Here is a 22800-nt window from a genome sequence, read left to right as displayed (position 1 = left end):
GTGTGGAATATATATATATATATATATATATATATATATATATATATATATATATATATATGCGGAACGGTGTCCGATACTCGCGCGATCTTCCGGATAAATCGCGGGCTATTTTTGGCACGTTGGCAATTAAGTGTAGTTAAGAGAAGCCGACCTAATTTACAAATTCGCGCACGTTATTATTCTCGCGGAATGCGAGGAATGCGGCAAGTAAAAAAAAGAGAGGAAAACAATTGGACAACGCGAACGTTGTATAGAAAAAAACAAGCCACATCTCGTATAATGTAATCATAAAATGTAAAAAATCGTAATAAAGCGCGAAAAGGAGTAAAAATTCCCTACGATACTTTATGAATTTACATACTTACAGCACTTATATTTATAACAAATTATACATATACAATTTGTTAAATACTGTAGTATATAAATATTAAAATATCGCAGGGGAATTTTTACATGATATTATAATTTTTTACATATTATTTATGTTCATAACAATTATATATAATACAATTTGTCAAAAACAAAAATGTGATACGTAAATTTTAAAATATTATAAGCAGTTTTTGATATATGTATAATATAATTATTGTACATATTATAATTAATGGTAATTCATATCATAAATTATACTATGTGATATGAATCGTTAATTATGTACGATAATTATATTATAAATTATTGAAACAGTTATTTATATGATATTATCAGTATAAATTTAGAGAAAAAAGACATAGTGGTGACAAATACATAGTTTTTACATTTAGTTTTCGTAATCATTCAGCTTTAATTGCACTAACTATAAGCTAGTTTATTCAACCATATATGTTTATATCCATTAATTCCTCATATGAAACCTAAATAGTTGTCACCAGCATAAAATATGCTTTTTTCTTTTCCGAGTGTATAGCAAATAAATTCAAAAGACACGTTATGCTGCAATAAAGAATTAAATCACGGTGCAAAGATAAAAAATTTGTTAGATTTTTCTCATATTTTCTCCTATTTATATTATATTTATGACAATAGTTTGATTTACCATTGTTGCGTCATTTTCATTTACTCCAATTTAGCGTGTCGAGTCTTGAATTTTCGGTTTCAGTTACCTTCGGTCAAATCTGCTCCGACGAGTCGCCGAGGGGGGGAGGCATCGATTATAAACAATCATGTAATATGCATGCATCGAACGTGGGGAGGGAGGATGCCCTGCTTCCATAATGTAGTCTCGCGGATTCCAAATTCCGAGTCGCGGATATTTCATGCGCGATAAGATCGCAGGTTTGGACGGACAGACGGAATTCGTAAGCGAATTTCGCCGCCGGAGTTTGTTTACACGTAGCGGTCTCGCTGCCGCCCCCGCCGTTATGGCTGGAGTTACGTATATACGAGCATACGGCGCTCCTGAAATTCTATTTCGGTTCCACGAGAGACGTGCATATTTGGCCTATTATCGTCCTCCGCGACCCGCACCCGCACCCCGCAACACCCTGCACCAATCAAGTGGCGGCGGCGCCGCCATGACTGCACCGCCGTTCGGCACGTAGGCACGTCGCCGAGTCGCTCGCGCGACATGAGAGACATCTGTCGGTCGACACCGCAGTCACACTATCATAAGAAATAATTACCGACCGTAAGTAACGCGGCAAACGCTATGAGATGTATGTACACTTCCTACCTTTACAAATATACATATTTATTTATAGAACATTTATGTAATAAAAAATCATAAATTAATAATGTATGAACCAAATATTTATGTTAATAATAACAAATTTATACCGCTGAAAATTTGCCCAGGGTTGACAGTCTTTAATAGTATCTCATCGGTGATACAAAGAATGTATGTATACGTTAATTACATCTTAAACATTAAAAATCATCTCATAAATGTGTCGCAAAATTATAAATTGGATAATATATGTTTCGTAAAAAGATTACTGTTGTCGCACGCATAAATGTGGTGTTGAAGATGTTAAAAAAAGTAAATTGCAATTATAATGTGTTGTATAGATAAGATCAAATGTAATATTATTTCAGTTTCATATATTATAATTGTAATTTAGTTTTTTTGAGATGATGTTTAATGTTTAAGATGTAATTAATGTTCTTTGCATAATTTTGCATAATTCGAAAATGACCTAAACTTATGGTCGAAACATTTATATTTTTAAGACTAAGAACGACCTGTACGATGTTTGTATACAAATACATGATAAAGGTTGCCACAGAACAAAAATTTTAAAAATTTTTTCTCTGATTTTTCTAGGTTTTCCAGATGAAAATGGAAAACTTTCCAATGTAAAATATGTAAATTTTAACACATTTAAAGAATTGTAGGAAAAATCTCGCCTATATTATTAAAAATATTATTTAAAAAAGGCTTAACAGCATACTAAAATTTTGGGTGCAAATTCGAGCCAATAAAAAATAAGTTAGTATTGGAAAAAAGAATGCAGTTACGAAAAAGGGCGATCAAATAAAAATATTGAATAAAATATAATTTTAATTATTTTATTAAAATCGTTTAAAGTGTGCAAGTTTTAAATGTATTTCACTATAAACGTCAGATATAATATTAAAAAATTATGACAATTATCTGGAATAAGAGCAGTTTAAGGAAATTGTAAGCAAATTTTAAAATTTCAAACTTTTTTACATTTTCTCCTGACTTTTCTCGATTTTCCCGGTTTTCTAGATCTGTGATAACTCTATAAATAGTATAGAGTAAATACCAATGAATAGTCAAAACTTAGATGTTTCGAATATAATACGTATATATATTCTTTATTAACATTCGAAACATTCGGACATTCCTATATTAAGATCTCAAATTCGAATCATAGCTGAGATAATATTTTTCGCAATATAAATTCTTTACAGTTTTTCTAATTTAATTTAGGCAGAAATAATTATTAGCGTTTCAGATTGATTGTGTTGAAAGTTCAAAGGTTTCGGGGCACATTCCAGCAAACGAGGGTGAATTGAAATGGATTGAAATGGATTTAGATTTTCAGAAATACGGATTCATGAATATCAAAATGAATCCTTTTCATTCCTGAATGCAGTTTTATTCATTTATAAAAATTGCATAAAACAAATGTCTCTTCCTTTCCAATCTTGAATGCATTTTTATTCAAGATTTATATAAATGACATGGAGTATATTTCTGTTTTTCAATCTAAAAATAATATTATAATATTTTGTGCATCGTGAGTACTGCTTAATTCAAAATTCTGAATAGGAAATAAAATTCAATCCAGTTGAATCTAAAAATAATCCATTTCTGTGCATCGTGAATACTGCTCAATTCAAAATTCTGAATAGGAAATGCAATTTTTTTAATCGAATTGAATAAAAAACAATTTTTCTTTTAAAATGGACCATAAATATTTTCAATTCAAAATTGTGAGTAGAAAATCCATTGTTTCATTTAAAAATGCATCATGAATGCTACTTTATTCAGAATTATAAATAAGAAGTTTTTCGTTTTAATTCAATTGAGTGAAAAAATAGTTGTACCGTAAAAATATATCATAAATTCTATCATAATTCTTCATTTAATAATTAAAAAAAAAACATAAAACTACGTAAATATGTATATTAAATGTGACATATATAAATTCCTTATTTGTAATTAATAAATTAATCGCTTTTATGTATATTTTATACTGTTTCCTTCCTTTATTATACAGCTAGCGTATATTTTTTGTATTATAATTTTAAAATAATAACTATAGAACTTCATGTAATTACTACTTTAATTTATTTAAAAAACTTCTACATGTATAAAAATTTTTTTATATTAAATACAATCCATTTTTATGGATTTAAAATACGGATTCGGATGGATTGAAAATTTCCAATCCATTTCAATCCATTTTCGTTTGCTAGGTAGTCATATCTGAGATAAATTGATTTAAAAAGAATATATATTGCATTATTCGAAACATCTAAACTGATTTAAACTTTGACCGGTCATTGGCGTTCTCTACCATATTTATATATTTACATTTTCACATAATAAAAGTAAGAAACTCATAAACAGCCAGTGTTAAGTCCTTATAGACATTGATCTTTTTATATTATTTTATACATATATATGTATGAAATCTACTTGTTGATTCTGCTTAGTCAAGAATTTAACGTTAATAAACTTTTTATAGAACAAAATAAAGTAAAACTCTCTCATGCCTCTTTCTTACTTGCAGTTTTAATGCAGTTTTAATTTTAATCTCGGTTTAACTAACTCTTCATCTTTTCTAGTTCTAAGAATTTAAAAAAGATGAAAGAGTAAATTAAACCGAGATTAAAAACTTTGATAGAACCGGTATCAGTGAACCGAAATGCTTGCGACTTTATCGACCTTCGAACCCACACCTTATCGGCGCCCGAAAGGGCAGCTTGCTGTTTATCGGCGAGTGATGGTGTCACGTGTACGATACAAAATTAAAAAATAAACAGAGGATGCACGGAGAGAGAGGCTGCACGGGAACGATGAACTCTGCGTGTGTGTACGTCGTGCAAGGGCCGACGCCCCCTTCTCAAGGCGAGCAACTCTTGCAAGAGATTGCGGAATTTTTTTATGTCGGCCATGTTTGCCGTCCGTCGGTTGGGCCCTTCGCCCTTACGTAGCTTGCCTAGGAGCTAGCCGACTAACTTAACCACGGGACCTTACTCTACGTTTACAATTACGCACGAGAAGTAAAACCAAACGTTTTACACCCCCGTAGCTCATATGGATGTTCGTTTTAGCTATCACTTTCTATTTTAAATAAAATGAGAGCGTAGAATCTCCTGCAACTTATCTTAGCAATGTTAATACAAAAACCAATAAATATAAAATATAAATTCTTCGTCAATAAATCTATTTAAAAGACATTAAAAAATAAGAAATTTAAAACATTTTTTTGCAAAATTTAAGACTAAACAGCCAAGAGATTGTATTTTTATATATTTTATTGCAATTTTATTAATATTCTGCTTCAGGTTTGGAATTTAATAACTTTAATATCCTTGTAATAAATTTTAATTAAAAAATATCAAGTTTATTTAATGGAATAGATGCCAGTTTAATAGAATCAGTTTTTATTAATTATAAATATTAATTTATTGAAATTTGTTATAATTTATTATTCATTAAATTTCTCTCTCTCTCTCTCTCTCTCTCTCTCTTTATTTCAATTAATCAATTCACAATTAATTTTATTTTACCTTACTTAATTACCTAATATAAAATTAGGATCACAAGATACACTCACGCATCGAATTACATGACTTTTGTAATAGAATTCATCGTTCCTTTGCAGAGCAATATTAAAAAAGCATATTAAAAAAAGAAAATTATTTCACACTCACCATTGGAAGGCATTGAAGTGGAAGTAAACAAGACCCAGTCCATACAGAAATGAAGCATCCTTCCAGTAGTCACCTTTTAAAGAGCAGAATTTCTGATATGCCGACATTGCTGTAACAAGAAAAAAAAGAGGATAGTCATCAAAGCAGGTTTGCTCGTTAATACAAACAGAACGAAAATTGTTTTACTCAAGATAAGGTTTAAAAGTGAGAGGAAATATACAGTAAATCAATGGAATTTGAAGCCCTAGGAAGCCCTCCTGTCATTTGTTTTGATAGGTTTCCTCTAACTATTGATATAATATACATATCTCACGTTTAAAATTACTCAGTAAAATTCTTTATTATTTGATTCATACAAGTGTTTATTTAGAATAAAAAACAATAAAAAAAAGATAATCTTATTTGCTAGAAAGAACATTTTCAATTGTAAAATAGAATTTGAATTAAATAACTAATATATAATTAGCCTAAATTTTTTTTTCAACAGACATAAAACATCAACTGTTTTATAGAAAAAAATAATACGGAAAGGAAGCTACATTTTTGCTATAATCTTCCTTAATATCTCACTTTATTTATAAAACAAATACTTATTTTTTTCTAAATCAAGAAGAATTAAAGAAGATAATTTTGTTTGCTTGACAAAACATCTTCAATTATAAAATAGAATTTGATTTAAATAAGATTCACAAATTAATCTAAATTTTAAACAAATGTGAAACATTCCCGACAGTTTTATGACAAGGTATACTGTAAAAAGGAAGTTATACCTTTGCTATAATCTTCTAGAAGTAGATGAAAGTGTCCCAGCTTGCAGTACGTCTTAGGATCGATGCTTATTCCCTTATCTTCATCCTCATTCTCCTTGGAATCATCCGGGCACGCTTTTGTACTATCAGCTTTCCTACGTTGTTTCTCCGCCTGGGCCTGAACCAGCATACGCTCCAGATATTTGATGGCACGCACCACCAGGGCCTTCCTCTTCGCCTGCTCGGGCGAGTTGAGCTTGAGGAAACCGAACTGCCGGCTGTGCATGCACACAAGAGAGAAAGTGCCTTCAGTTTCACGATGTACTATACCGCATTTACGCGCGCATTCCGCCCGGTCGAGAGACTCGTGCGGAACGCATGTGTTTATGTCGATCGTTATTATCGGCGATCGTGCCGGCGATTTAATAATCAAGACGCCGGCCATTCGGCTCCGCGCGCGCATTGTTATCGCGGCGAGATTTCGCGACAAGTCCACGGAATGTGGTACAGACGGAAACGCGAAAACGGTGTCAGTAGGTTGCGCACAAGCGCGCTGTCAAACGCGCTTTTTTAGGTTATATACTCGTGACGTGATAGTCGTGATACTCGTCTGGATAGAACGGAAACAACGATATTAATCCCGGTCGCGGGGGACCGGGAACACCGCAGAGGTGTACGTGGAACCGGGTGGAGTTAATTACCTATCCAGTTCCGACAGCGTCTGCAATTCCTGCGGCGTGAGGTTGATGTCGTCGGTGTCCTGTGCCATCTTACACACGCTCTGTCGCGGTTAAGACACGCGCGTTAAGACATCCGCGACACGCGCGAGACGGATATCACGCACGCACGACGACGACTCCGAAACCTACGACGAGGAAGTCGCGCGCGCGCGCGCGATTATACGCGAGTCAATCCCACGGCGCCGTCACCGCATCGCGAAGAGTTTATCAGCGAGATGATAGTGGTGGCGGCAGCAGCGGCGACGACGGCGACGGCGGCGCAAAAGCGACAGCAGCGACAACGGCAACGATACGAACTGCACGCGATCACGTACGAGCGGCATGAAGCAAGACGCGAGTCGCGCCGGTCGACCGGCTCACGAACGCCGACGAATGCCGAGCGCGGCCGAACGACGCCGAGCGTGGCCGAATCAAATCAGCCATTTCTAAGTTTCGAGCGCGGTAGATTTGAATGCGATAAGTTACGAGAAAATTAATTCGTTATTCGACACCGACGAGATACTATTAAAGACCGTCAACCCTAGGCAAATTTTCGGCGGTGTAAAATGATATAAATGATATAAATTTGCTATTATTAACATAATTATTTGGCTCATACATTATTAAATTCATGATTTTTTTATTACATAAATGTTCCATATATAAATATGTATACTTGTAAAGCTATAATATTCTATACATTGCAGAAAAATTACAATTTTTTTCTCTGCAGTTATCATCTCTGTTGATAATCAAATTTTGACAATAGCATTGAAATCATAATTTTAAAGAAAGATCGAGTTCTAAATGTATAAATACGTCTACTAAACTAATAAATCATAAAATTAATACAATATTATCAGTTTTTAACTCTTAATTACTTCAATATTCACAAGGACGCGAACTTCCGTAAGGATATCAGTCTTTAGTGTCTTGTCGGTGTATTCGATCAATGTTAACTATTTTTTTAAAGTGACATTTGATTGTCGAGAATTAACGATGAATATTACATATATCGAGAAATAGATATTTTAGAAAAAAATTGTGATAAATTTAATTGATATTTAAAGTGACTAAGAAACAAAATATCAGATATTAATATAAAAAGACTAAATATAAAAATAGATAATATACTATAATATTAGTATTTAATTAAATTATAATAGATATAAATATTAAGAAGAAAAGTTTTAGGAGTTTAATTAATAAATTAAGTTAAAGTAAATAAAAATAAAGATTAAATTAAATATTCGAATTTAAACGTAAAAAAGATCAAATAGAAATAGATTTAAATATGTTATATATTAAAAAACATAAATATTACAAAAAAAAACAATACGTTTCAGGTTGAAGCAAGAGATGAAAGGAAAGAGGAACAGAGACAAGCAAGGTGTAGAAGGTGCAACTAAAACGAGCAAACTGATTCTCGGGAGCCGTCTGGCTCCCTCCAAATTATAGTACCGTATTTACGTCAATTTATTTTGATCTGACGAGTCGCTCAACTGACGTCGTCGCATCCGTCATCGTCTGCGAAAATTTATTGTCGAATAGGTAAATTTCTTTATCGAAATGTTGTGTAGATCTAAGCAAAACGTTTCCACCCGCGAGACGACTCGTCATACACCTAAAAACACGCTCGATACTCATGCCGAATAGAAGTGTCTTCCGCTCGAGAATAAGGAAACTTCAAACGATAGAGCCCTTTATCGTTTAATTTTTCCCCGGAAAATTCGTTGAATGTTACAGCCAATTGGGATTTCACAGGGATTCCTTGATATTCCGCGACATTTCTTTTTCCTTCTCCCTTTCTGTCACTGTGACTTCTTTCCGAAACATCGTCATCGATATAATTATGTTTTCATTTACTTTATTGCGTCACAAATGAGAATGAGAATAACTTCGACTTCCAACGTCTGTTTTCTCATGTGATCCTTTTGTTACTATGATTACTGAATAGTTGTTAACCTTTAAGTAGATCTCTCTAAAACCAGACTCTAAAACCGAAGACTCTTTAAAACCTTCAGAGTGAAAATCTCACTTTTAAAGATTGAAAATTGAGTCTGTTTTTCCAAGACTGGCTTAGCTCAAAACAAGATTTCACTCCAATAAATTTAGAGAAAAGATATGTAACGAGTAGGAACATCTCCAAAAAATTGTAATTCTACAGTTATACTTTTTACTAGTATATTATATTATGGTTAAATTTACATTAGTTAAGTCTAATCTATAATGTATTCTTTGCTTTCCATTTCATGCTTTTTATCTTATCTTTTTCCTTCTTATCAATCATTTTATCGACAATCATAGATATTTTCTAGCGAGAACAAAGTGAATCATTTTATCCTTGTTTAACGTCACAAACAAGAATGTAATGATTTACTGTATATTTCTTGTCGTTTCTAAAGTTCAGCAACTTTTATCTCAAGTGACAGAAAACAAAGAAACAGGATAAGAGGCAAGAAGGCAAGATTAAAATATGGAAAAAACGAGAAGCAAAGAGCACATTGTAAATTAGATTTCATATCTTATGAGATAGATGAATGTAAGAATAATAAACTTTAAGACTTCTGGGAAATACTTTGTTTTCTTTTTCCAGAATAAGATTAAAAAAAAACTATACCTGAGGAGTACTGTGGCTACTTCACTTACTCACTTAAAGGTTAATGGAATAACTGTTATTAGGAATAATCAGGAATTTATTTTTTATTTGATTTTACTCCAAATTTAAAAATAGAGTTGATAGTTGAAACATCTTTTCGTATCTCAGTTAAGTATATAAAACTTTCTACATTGATACTTCTTTCACTCACATGTACGACTTTTTAATCATAAAATTTATGTAATAGGAGTTTTTTTAAAGCTATACTAACCTTATAAGATCACTGAGCAATGTTACATGAATTATCGAATCTTTTAAAGATATAAATTCTTTGTTGTATTTTTACATACTTCTTTTTTTTCAGGATCAAGATGCCAATACTCAAAAAGAGTAAAGAAGACGCCAACAAGGAAGCCTATAGTATAGATGCCTCACAGGAAGCCAAATCTTTTTTAGAGAAAATCATGGGTGATGTGAGCAAATCTTCGGCGACCAAACAGATAATCATTGGTACCACATCAGGATGGTACGCCTTAATTGTGTCATAATTGTTTATTTCTCAAGTATCTAAACGTTTAACACTTATTAGACACATCTTCCATACTAACTGCCTTGTAACTTAGGGTAACTGGATTCGTCACCATGAAGATTGGGAAGGTGGCAGCCTGTGCAGTCGGTGGTGGAATCATCATGCTGCAAATAGCTGCACATCAGGGTTACATAAAAATTAATTGGGAAAAGATTATGAGTAAAGCTGAAAAAATAACAGATAAGGTGGAAGAAAAAATTACCGGCGAAGGGCCAAATTTCATGGATAAGGTGAGACAAATGTTAGGTTGCTGCATAAGATTTTGTAGTTTCTCTAAACTGAGTTAAAGATTGAAAGTTTTCTATACTTTTTTAACTTCTTCCTAGAAACAATACATATTTTTTAAAATATGATTATTTTTAAACCGAGATCATTTCGAACTCTGTAACTTAACAAATTGCTTGCGTTTAATCATTCCTAATTATAGGAAATATTTTTGCTTGTTTATAATTTTTTAGTTTACAATTTTTTAAATATAATGTTCCTACTGTTGTTTGCAGGTAGGGATACTATGGAGGAAGAACTCATACATTGCCACGAGTTTTCTTGGCGGTTTCATTATCGGTCTGTCTTGGTGAAGTAAAGAACAATAACTTTGAAGTTTTATGCGAAAATATGAACGAACGTTTAGTATGTTGTCATCATACATATTACTGTTGCGTTTACAGAATTCATATTTGAATGATATTAATTCAATATTAAAATTTAATACGGCAATTAATATCAATATTAATTTTAATGTCAAATGAAACTTATATATCAATATCATTATAATTTTTGTATAGTCCCCAATAAAAATATTTAATAAAATTAATTATGGTGTGCAGATTTTACCAACTCCGCTTCGATGTAACGCCGAGTCACTGATGAACATTATTGCATTCTAGGCCGAGAGATTCGTCGATAAAAAGCTGGATAAAGCCGAGCGATTGCTGAAACAAGGGAAGACCTATACGCGGCGCTGGTACCATATGTTGACCGGCGGCGACGATAGCTTCCAGCCAACGGAATTCCATTTCTTTCTAGTTTCGTATGTGGCGGGAGTCGCCATCGGTATCGCCACAGCTAACTAGGTAATAAGTTGCTGCATTCTGAATACAACCAAGAGAAAGATCGACATCCATGTCGCGTCAAAAGACAGCTGCTCCACTACTATTGACGCACATGATAATGTCGTCGATGAGTATAACAATACAATCATGGACGAGGTAAGAAACAAGATCAACGTATTGAAGAAATGGGTCGCGCGAAATACGCTTAATAATCCTAGATAAATATCTTTATTTTTTAGTCTGTCACTATTGTTAGCGATGAGTAAAACTTATTCTTGTATTGTAGAATTGCTTATATTTTTCCTTCTTTTAGAGATCCTAAAATAACAATAGATAACGGAATAATTTCAATTAAATAGTTTATATAAACTATTTTAAGACCAATATATTTTAAAATCAATGAGTAGAATAAACTTTACTCATCGTTATCCTCTTTAGAGTTAATACATCAAACAAATGAAAGTCCCTAATGTTTTCTAGACATCTAAAATAAAAAAAATTATTTATAGCATTGAGATTTATTGAAATTTATGTATCACTTCAGTATATTATTTATTTTTATTCTATCCTGTAAATTTGCGCACAGTATGGAATATAATATACGAAAAGAATCTTAGAATCTTGATAATTTTGCTGTCATTTGCATAGAACATATAAAATATATATAACACATGCATATGAAATGATAGAGGTTTCTTGTTCGTTCAGAATGCAGCAAGAGATTAGTCATTCTAGAATGTAAATCATTAAAATAATATTGTACACTTATTACACTATTATTGTAAAGGATTAGGATTCCAATTTTTTTTCATTATTTACATTTGATTTGCCAATCGCCATATATTTACATCGCATTGTTTGTACTTATATATACAGATCTTAATATGTATTATCTACAATAAAAATTATTTAATGATATTCAAATGCAAATTTAACAAATTTCAATCACTTATTAGCAATAATAGAAACTGAAATTTGACTTATGTTATTAAATATGTAGGAAAACATTATTAGATATATTATTGCCAAATGTATGTTAAGTTTGTCAAAAGTATTATGTTTGAAAGTATTTAAACTGCCCCTTATTTAATATAATTAGATAATAAAAATCTTTTCTAGTATAGTCAATTTAGAAATAATTCCTAAGTTAATGCCATAGATAGAATAAAAATGAATGATGAAACAAATAAATATATACACGCTTTGAAACAATAAATTATATATAAATGTATATACAATACGATATAGCAGTATAAAACATTGTCTCACAGAATATTAGAATACTATAAATGTATATCGTACCTCAAAATCTTTTCAGACACTGCATTATTATACTCCTTAGACGTTTACGGATCTTTTGATCGCCGTTGCAGAAAATGTGCGTAGAGTTGTCTCCGATTTGAATCAGAGTGTCCTCGTCTTGCTGCAAGTAGACATTAATTCTCTTAATTATATTCATTATATTTATATAATCATTTTATATAATCAGAAAAGATTATTTTCTATATTTATATTGAAAAAGTCCATGAGATATCAAATCATACCAAATGAATACTCGTAGAGGTGGGACTATGTTGTAATTTGGCTCCATGAAAGCCTTCCTGATTAAGCTTTTGCAGCAATTCTTGTGGATCCAGATTCCCGTACTCATGTTTTCTCTCCTTCAGTACTTCCTCCATGATTGGCGCAGGCGAACCCAATGACATTTTCCTCTTTCCAGTCAGTTTATCCTCTACATTCTATAAATGTTATATATTTAGAAACGAAATTATGTATAAACAAATATATTGCATTTTTTTTCTCCCAGTAAATCTCTTTAATTGAAAATATCTACAAAAGAGCATGTCGTAATATTTATCTTGACCATGAAATTCATATTTATCTTTATACATATTAGTAATTACTTTTATAGTATACACATTGTCCTTGACATCAAGCTCGCCGGTAACAGATGCGAGACTCAAGCCAGGCCGCACTTCACTCGGTACAATATTGCTAGCTAATTCCGGCTCAATAAACACGCGGCCCTTCTTCCGCTTTAATGGCAATTTTATCACCTCTCCGCGTTTAAAAGTAATCAAGGGTTTTTCCTTGAACAAAGTAATTATGCAAGTTATTTTATAGGATATTTTTTTTAAATACATATACATATTTTATAAATATAGTAAAGAAAGAATACAAAACAGAGAATTGTAAACATAAATTATGTAAAAATGAGAAATTTTTCATTACTAAAATAAAAAACGTATATCTACCCCAATGGATTCGATGACAAGATCCGTTCTATGCGGTGCCATTCCGGGAGGCTGTGTGTAAACCTCCGGAATTACTAAGTGCTCTGGCTTCAAGTCTCGAATGAGTTTATTAGCTTGAGTAAAGTTCAGAGAAGTATCAATGGGACAGTGCACTGCTTTCATTGACAATGGTTGAAAAGGTGCGAGGGCTTCCAAATATGGAAAATCAGGTTCTATAAGAAAATTATATAAATACAAATAATGTGTTACAAAAGAAAATATTAATAAAACGTAATGGAAATAAATATATGCAATCGTATATGGATATATACTATATATGGATATAAAAATACTAAGAAAATAATACAATGCAGCTTGTATTAACTATCGCAATATTAGGAAGAGATGTTTAATGTTATCTATATATTTTATGCCCTACATATATTTGTTTGATATTTAATATTTATCTAATTTCGAGCGCTAGATTCCACATCCCACATATATATCTATAGATTTTTAAATTCGTAATTTGTGCATGAAGTAAGAGCAAGAGGTCCTTACAGAAATTTCCTTGGTTCTTTTATCAAAAAATGTATATGTGACAATCACATTATATAAAATACTTATTTGCAAATATTCGTAAAGAGTGAATTTTTAGAAAAGGCTCAACCACCGTAATGGAGCCAATATTAATTGAATAATTTATCCTATTTCTAGGATTTTTACCCAACATAAAATTGCAAACGCAAACTTATTGCATTATTTTCTGAATAGAATTATGTAGACTTACCGGTAAAAATTACGGTATGCAAAGGATTGCCGCCCCATAACTGCACGAAGTGCACGGCATCGCCAAATCGAAGGCTGGGATGGCCGCAAAAGACAACACAAGGCTGTCGATAATCACTGCTAAATCCTTCAGCGTATGTAGATGTATAATGCTTCAATCGAGCATTCTTCACAAGGAAAGCATGTGGAAACGGTTCCTCTGGAAGATAAACTTTGTTTTGTTTATTTGTTGACAGCCTAAAAGTAAAAAATGATAGTAAAATAAAAAATAAAAAATAATAGAATGCAATACATCAGAAATATTTTAGAATCACTTCATTGATTACCATTCAGCAAGAATATTTGAATAAGCCAAGGATGTCTCCGCCACAGGCGAGATGAAGAATAGAGGCACTTGCGTGAAGCCTGACTTATCCAGATGAGTGCTCAGACACTCGAATAAATCATACACCACGCCAGAGGGATAACAAGGTATCAAGACGCATCCACCAGCTCTAAGAGTCACAGCTGCAATATTTTTACGAGGTAAGATAAAATCATTACTTAAATTATATTTTTGTTCAAAAATATACATTATATATTCAGAAAATAACCAGCGACAAAAAATCCGAATAATAATGCACTTAATAAAGAAAACAATTTTGTCAGAAAAACATAAATTAATTTTATCATTTGTTAATTCTCCTAAGAAATATGATTTTAATCAAAATATCAAGAGATCATCTTTTTGCTGGGTATATCGCAATTTATCAGATATTGAGATTATACTTACCAACAGTCATGCACAATTCCCCAAGCATTGTGTCTGGATTAGCAGTTGGCGTTTGTGTTAAGCCCGTCAAAATCAACAGATTTGCGTGCTTCAATGTAACTTGATCCATAGGCTTTGGATGAGTAGTCAGTGTAGACGAACCGCTGACAAAAGCAACTTTTTCATGGTCGCTAGAGATCAACCAATTACTACTACCTAAACAAAATCCCGAACTGATTGGTGTCACTATTAAAGCACCGTATATATCCTGCAAGTATAATTCGAATGTGATTATTGGGTCGTTATCTATCGAAATCACTGATTGTGAAGCAATTTTGAGTTTATAAAAAAGAAAAAGTACTTGTCTCTAAATATGTGTAACTGTGAATTTAAAACATTATTCAATATTTCCAGTTACATTCGTTTGCTCTAGGAAAAAATTTTCTAAAAATCATTGCTTATTAGTTTCCTAAAAATTGACTATTATGAACTCAACATTTCATATAAAAACTAATATGTTAATCTGCACGTGTCTTAAACTTACCAGCTTTTGATCATATCCAACCATTTGAATATTTGATAGCGCCGAATTCACAGCTGACATGGAATAAATATGTTTCCAGGATTTTGGTTTAACAACCTCAGCTAATGGGGATGGCAACGTATGTAACATATCCTTCCAATGTTTGGCCATTGTTGCTTTAGGAGTCCGCTCGATGAACTCTACTAATTCCTCCATAAAAAACCGTCCGATTTGCAACGTCGGTTCGGTAGCATATATTATGCCTACAAATCATTGTGTTTATAGATTAATACATACACAGAGTATCTGGTAACAGATGGAAGAAAATTAAAAAATTCTAGTTAATAAAAATAAGACGAGGAGAATCAAAAATGAAATTGCAAATTCAGTTTCGCTTCTTATTATAAATGTTTTAACGTTCACATATGTATATAAAAAAATGAAGTCAAATTCGCAATTTCGTTACTTTTTATTTTTAACTTATTTTATCATCTAGAGAGAATCACTTTTTAAATTTTCTCCCACTTGTTGTCAAACACCCTGTATACATACACATATACACTCTTTGCCAAAAAAATTACAATCAGATTTTTAGATGTTGAGAGTTTCTTCAATAACAGTGATATATACGGCTCCAATGCACACACAAGACTTTTTTTTTTTCATAACTCTTGTAAAGAGGAATTGAAATAATCCTGTGACATTTTGCCACATCTATCACCATTTTCAAGATAATAGCCCTTTTGCTCATATCTGTATATAACTTTTATCAAAGTGTATCAATTTACATACACTTGTTATACCTTTGAAACCTGTGCCTTCCGTTATGAACGGCAACGCGAGCATACATGTATAGTTGGATATCAAAATGGCATCAATCTCCGAGAAATCAATTATTTTCTCCAAAGGAGGAGTGAACTCTGGAACTGAATCTACAAAGACTCTACCGCAACATTCTTTCAACTCCTAAAAATAAAAATAATTTATTATTAATTATTTCCAATTACTGTTTAAAATAATTTAACAATTAATATCTTGAAAAGAATTAAATAATTAAATTCTATCTCACTAACTCCCTCAATTTGCCAATCTTGTTGATTATCATTGCGCGGTAGCCACGTTGGCAAGGAATTAAACTTGTTGCTAGGTACCATGGGCAAAGGCATAAAATGCAAAATGGATTGCATATTTAAACCACAATCCAACATCAGCGTGGTTCCTTTGAAAGTTAGAACTAAGCATGGCTTTGTTGGTTCACTGGACAGACAATACTAAAAAAAACCAAATTGTCAATTAATTCTTAAAATGTATCAATTTGAAGAACTGGATATTGTTATTTTTGTCTAATTCTTCATTATACTAGGAATATGAAGCTAATAGATTAATTTTATATACAATACAGAACTTTTAAATATTGATTATTTGTTAAATAATAGAAACAATTCCAAAATGTATCATAAATTATACTGATCGTCAATTTAATAATGATGAATTTCCGCTTATAATTATTATTCCTCTAACAATATCCTAGTTTCTTTATATCAAATATAAACCTCTAATTTTTCCTTACCAAAAAACTTTCGCAGTTTAAGGTTATATTTACAAACTTACAGATTATAAATAAAAAGCAATTGCAGCTCTGTCAACTACAATGAAATTTTAATTAAAATAATTATAATTACCAGTCTCATCTTGAATCCTTTATTTACAAGTTTCACATCAGAGTATATCCGTATTTAGTCGACTTCTTTCACATAACAAAAAAGCCGGTATTTAGATATCAAGTATACTTAACTGGTCGAATCTCATAAGTAAATTTTCGAATTTTTGATAGATTTCTTTCTTTAACTTCTTCTCGAACCTTCTTCTTCTAATTCAATGAATTTAATTTAAGACAAAATACATCATGTGAATCACGATATTCTTACCTATTCGTACTTGCTTACATCCCTACATGCTTTAGTTATGCCAGAGAGAAACTTGAGAGAGGCCATATCGGCCTTTTTCCTGTTACCATCGAAATCGCATGTACACTACCGCCAGTACATCCATTTTCAGTTTGGCAACTACGTGACTACATACATTTTCTGACACTACCTATAAAATCGTATCGTCAAAAGTAGATGTGGTTCCTCTTTATACTAAATCTCCGAGTACGACGATATAGATACTATAATATATTAAAGAGCCTCGGTTCTGAGAACATTTTTGTGACTATCAATGGGACCCGGGGATAATTGAAGAGCGATGACATTACAGATAATTAACAAAAATTTATGATTATATTAACATCAATATTTCGATGGTTATTAAGTTCGTAATTTTTTTATTATAAATGCTGTACAAATAAATATGCATACTTTTAGTGATATAATATCTTATATATTGCCGAAAAATTACAATTTTTCCTCTGCAATTATCATCTCTATTGATAATTAAACTCGGATGATATCATTAAAATCGCAGTTTGCATCTCCTACATACGTAAATAAAAGTTGTTGAATTTTAATAAACAAAACTGAAAATTCAAACAAGTTAATTTAGTGAATTTTGTCTTGTATAATATTTTTCTTATAATATCTTATCAAATTACGAAGTTATGTTTCTTTATGCAAATTTTCAGTTGTATTTTATTTATAAAATATCGGCGATACTATTAAAAACCGTTCATCGTTAAGACAACTGCGAACTCATCACTGCTGTCTCAAATTGAGATTTTCAATTTAGTCTGTTCTCTTTTCTATCTGTATATTACAAGCGTTGTCACGAAAGATGCCCGTATATGATTGATACGATATAAATAATACTCCTAGGCCGTGGTCCGATTCATGCTGACACACTCATAAACATCATTTGTCTTCGTTTAACATTTGACAAAGGATGAAATGATTTTTAAGCGTTGTGAACGTGAATCGGGTCGCGGCCCTACAAACTGGTTAGAGTTTGTTCTTACAATACAAAATAATAGCGCTATCAAAACTATACAAACTAAAGCGGTATTCATATTCGGTTCTAATTTCAAGACCGTCTTAAGTAATGTCACTAATGCGGCCCTCTGATTGATTCGTAATATCTTAAGACTGAACTTAAGACGATCTTGAATATAAGAACTATGAATACCGGCCTAAATATTCAAATCTCATTTCAACAGGTTGTTGCTTCTTATCACTCTATCATCTAATATAATAAAAAGAAAGAAATTTGTACATTTATAGTTGAATATTACATAAATGAGAAATGTATATAACTAAGAAAATATCTATTGATCACATAAAACAGTAAAACAATTTAAATTTGCCAAATATACAAACTTTATTTGTATTATACAGAGTGTCTTACAACTCGTGATTAAAGTTTTAATAACTACGTATTCCTAGCTTATAAAAATAATAAAATAAAAATCCTAATACTAAAATTTCAAGCTGTTGTAATAGTTTTTAAATTAATTGTTATACATATTTAAAATAATTTGTTTTACATATTCATTATTTTTAATATCCTGTAATATTTTTATATTATATGTTGCGTTGCATATGTAATTATTTTCTATTTAAACATGATTGGTGAAATATTTCAATTTTATTGTATGTGTATACGTACGTTATTACTTCAATTTCATATAGGGTGAACATATTACATAGGCGTACGAACATCCGCTTGTGTGATGTACAGCCGGTCATAGAAAAGTTGCAACACTTTTTCTCATGTACCATCTCTGAGCGCGCGAAATATCAGCTCTATGATTAGTTATATAACTTTAACTGCTATTAATTTAAAAACTATCACAGCCTTGATATTTTGATATTAGGATTTTTGTCTTACTTTTAAGTCAGGAATATATTTTAAAATTTCGATCACGAATTGTGGAACACCCTACATATTGCAGAAAATGTACATTTTTATATTACGAGGACTATTTGATAAAGTTTAGTAAATTTCTATGAAATAGTATCACAATCTATTTAGTGACGTGTATAACTGAAAAAGTTCTATTAACCAGACCAAATTTCGGCCAGAAGTAACACGTATCACATTCGCAGTCGTTTCAAGCAAACGATTTAACAATTGTCAAAAATGAAAAAAAAAAAACGATTTCCGTGCAATTTACACGAATTGGACTTCGAATTGATTCCTCATTCATTTTCTTCTCTGGATTTAACCCCGTACAATTTTTTCCAGTTCCTAAATTTGAGTCTAATTCGTGTGAACTACACAGAATTCGTTTTGTTTCATTTTTGTGACAACTGCTAAATTGTGTGCTTCAAACAATTACCGAATGTAAACGATACATCATTTCTGTCTGAAATTTGACGTGAAGATGTTTAAAGAGTGAAACTTTTCGGGCGTCACGTCAAATGGATTGTGACACCATCTTATAGAAATTTTTATCAAATTTATCATACATATATATTATCACCGATAAAATAGTATTAATAATTAATATACAATCTTTTTATTAATCGCTTAAATCCAAGATTGACGCGCTGAAGGTTATGCTGATTCATCAGGTTGCGCTACATCAATAGATCCTTTAGCTGGATTCTCTAATATCTTATCAATGATTGTTTCTATATTGTTAACTAACGACATCGATAAGACGTTAGAGAGAAAATTCTGCTACTAGACATGAATTTGATTGATTGATTTATTATTCGGCGGCCATTATACATTATGTTATATCGGTCTTACAACATGTAATATTTACATGTTACAACAATCACTTGTTTTTTGCATTAATAAAGACTAAAAAGTAGTCGAAAGTTCGTGTTATTTTAATTTAACATTAAATATTCCTTAAAATTAAATATTTATAGTATGTTAAAAGGAAGAAGCGCAACTCTTACAGCGCTGATTTCTATTTTCCTTATTAATTGTCCTATTTTCTTTATTAATTGTTTTTCTATTTTATTAAAGAATGTTTTTTATGCAAACATAATTTGTACAAATTTTCATTGTATATTTTTTCACTTCCGATGTCACAATGAGACAGTTGTGGTGAATTAATAAGAGCCTTAACGTTTATATGTACTAAAAAATTTATATAAAAAAATATGTTTCAAGAGAACTTGTTTTTCCAAAAGGTGCAGATATTCTTATAGTAGTTATACGAATGCATTGAAATGAAAAATATTGGCCAAATCAAATGATATTTAACCCGGATAGATTTCTTCCAGAAAAAACAAATTATATGCCATATTATTACATGCCTTTTAGTGATGGACCAAGAAATTGCATGGGTAAATATGAATAAATTATAATTTATCGTGATAAAATTGATTTACAATTGATAAATATTTATAATTGGCAAATTTGCAGGTTTGAAATACGCAATGATGTCTATGAAAGTTATTTTAGCAACGTTGATAAGAACGTTCGAATTTAAATTAAATCAAAGTATTGAGATAGACAAAATCAACTTAAATTCGGACATCGTATTATCTATGGCTGAACCTATAAAAATTAGAATTGCAAAACGAAATCTCTAAATAATACGTAAATAAATAATACTATAATAATATAAATCAATGATACTATATACGTATATGGAAGCATTAATCGGTATTCATTTATATGTATTTTATAATATATACATATATTCTATAGCAATATACTGTCTTTATCATTAAAAGCAAAATATATTAATTACAAAATATATATATACAAAATAATATATAAACGAATACTAATTAATGTTTTCATAGTACTAATGGCAAACAAAAATAACACATGCAACATATTGATTTATGTGCATATATATTCTTAAACAATGTTCTATCTTTATTATTAAAGACAGAATATTATTACAGAATTCATGCATTAAGACTAATGTAATAAAATATAGATACAAATCAATATATTGCATATGTTAATTTTTATTTGTCATTATAGTTAATAAATAAATATAAGACAGATTTTCTTATATTATTGTTTCTCATTTATGGTTCTAATTTCAGATTTTCTAATCATTTTCAAGTTTATTATTGTACTCTCCTTTCCCGGTTTCGGTGCCTGTAATAAGTTTATCTATATATCATCGAGATATTATTAAAGACGCGGTCAGCACTTATAAAAATTCGCGTGACTGTTAAAATTTAAGTTATTAAGAGTAAGAAATTGATAATACGAAACTCTCTAATTTCATGATTTATTAATTTTGTAGACATGTATATATGTTTAAAACTTAATACTTGATTTTTAATTAAACTTATGATTTTATGTTATCATCCGAGTTTATAAATTATTAATGAGATGATAACTGCAGAGAAAAAAATTGTGATTTTTCGGCAACATACAAGATAAAAAGTATGTGTACTTATACAATATATATTTATTATACAATATATATTTACATAATAAAAAATCACGGATTTAATAATAAATCCTCGAAATATTTACGTTAATAATCGTAAATTTTTATTAGTTATTGGTAATGTCATCGTTCCTCAATTATCTCCGGGCTCTCGGAGCCCCATTGATATGTCACGAAAATGCCCGGAGTATTAATCATATAACTTCTTCTCTAGGACGGAAATGTGAAAAGTGGAAATTTTTTGTATGATGTGTATATAATTGTATATGTACATACATACATATATACATCAAAATTTCACTTTTCAAATTTCCGCTCTAAAGCAAAAGTTACATAATCGATACCCAAAACTGTCGGTCTTTATAATAGTATCTCGTCGATGTCTTCCAAATAAAGTAATATAATTAATCTAACCCAGATATTTTTTCACTTGTATAATTAATTACATAATTAATTCTAATATGTATAAGATTGTTTATTACTCCTATTTGATATTTTATTATAAGGAAGAAGAATAACTCAATAATATTATATATAATACAGTTTAAAGAACCTTATCTATTTTGAATCTCTTGTTATTAGTATAATGAATTTTACATTAATTAATAGAGTATCACTCTAAATCTGTAACAATGAAAATTTGTCTGCCAACAAAAGTGCAGTCATAGCAAAATCATTACTTTATAAGTAATAAGTATATGGATTTTCTGCTTTGAAGTTAATCTGTCTACTCTTACGTAATAAGTGGACTATTTCACTCAAACAATCAAAGTGGTTTAAGCGAATGCTGGAACTGTCTGTATTATCGATAAAACTAGTGTTTTTTGTCCCTCTCGAATTTCTTCGTAGTGATTTCACAGATTAAAAATTCCTTTTCCATGATTAAAATGTACATGCTAATGTACTCGTCACTGTATATTTCATATCCAACCAAAGTAGAAAAAAATAAAAAATTATAGATTTCTTTATCCATTCTTATCTCAGTATGGCGACCAACGCTGAAGATAAAATGGATAAAGATATCTGTACTTTTTAATTTTTTCCAGCTTTGAACACAGAATATACCAGCGACAAGTACATTAGCATTATGTCTTTAATAACGCACAAGTACTATCTTATGATTTATGTCT

The 22800-nt window shown here is 30.8% G+C and overlaps 4 protein-coding genes across 6 annotated transcripts in view; 2 read left to right on the top strand and 2 right to left on the bottom strand.

Annotated features, from left to right (window-relative positions):
- LOC108749806 (histone demethylase UTY) overlaps positions 1-6893 on the bottom strand; it is a 110332-nt gene extending 103439 nt beyond the window's left edge. For 2 of the 3 annotated variants that reach the window (XR_001939395.1, XM_018488780.1), the window contains exons 1-3: positions 6806-6893; positions 6126-6382; positions 5356-5464 (exon numbers count right to left, since the gene is read on the bottom strand). Coding sequence is in view for 2 of the 3 variants with exons in the window: in XM_018488780.1 (XP_018344282.1) it covers positions 5356-5464; positions 6126-6382; positions 6806-6873 (434 nt within the window). In the remaining variant the exon portion in view is untranslated. Of the gene's footprint in view, positions 1-1039; positions 1111-5355; positions 5465-6125; positions 6383-6805 lie in introns of those variants that run through there. The other variant, XM_018488781.1, reaches the window with a different exon arrangement.
- A 51-nt stretch (positions 6894-6944) lies between these two features.
- On the top strand, positions 6945-11417 carry LOC108749810. Its single transcript, XM_018488788.1, is given in 7 exon segments — positions 6945-7304; positions 8170-8243; positions 8246-8299; positions 8302-8374; positions 9787-9948; positions 10046-10241; positions 10899-11417. Coding segments are annotated over 7 exon segments (990 nt in total). The 5' UTR covers positions 6945-7059; the 3' UTR covers positions 11085-11417.
- Positions 11418-12366: 949 nt separating this feature from the next.
- Positions 12367-17295, bottom strand: LOC108749804 (integrator complex subunit 9). The gene is made up of 11 exons (XM_018488778.1): positions 17043-17295; positions 16434-16631; positions 16164-16326; positions 15382-15623; positions 14859-15105; positions 14413-14593; positions 14088-14323; positions 13319-13530; positions 12968-13153; positions 12608-12802; positions 12367-12486 (listed from the first exon to the last, which is right to left on the bottom strand). Exons 1-11 carry the CDS (start codon positions 17049-17051, stop codon positions 12367-12369), a joined length of 1989 nt encoding a protein of 662 aa, XP_018344280.1. The 5' UTR covers positions 17052-17295.
- Positions 17296-20510: 3215 nt separating this feature from the next.
- LOC108749805 (probable cytochrome P450 4ac1) lies at positions 20511-20865 on the top strand. The gene is made up of 2 exons (XM_018488779.1): positions 20511-20597; positions 20677-20865. Exons 1-2 carry the CDS (start codon positions 20549-20551, stop codon positions 20844-20846), a joined length of 219 nt encoding a protein of 72 aa, XP_018344281.1. The 5' UTR covers positions 20511-20548; the 3' UTR covers positions 20847-20865.
- Positions 20866-22800: the final 1935 nt, after the last annotated feature.

This window comes from Trachymyrmex septentrionalis, unplaced genomic scaffold (assembly GCF_001594115.1).
Source record: "Trachymyrmex septentrionalis isolate Tsep2-gDNA-1 unplaced genomic scaffold, Tsep1.0 scaffold318, whole genome shotgun sequence".
Lineage (NCBI taxonomy): Eukaryota > Metazoa > Arthropoda > Insecta > Hymenoptera > Formicidae > Trachymyrmex > Trachymyrmex septentrionalis.
Note: the sequence above shows the minus strand (reverse complement) of the source record. Positions and strands in the feature narration are given on the sequence as shown.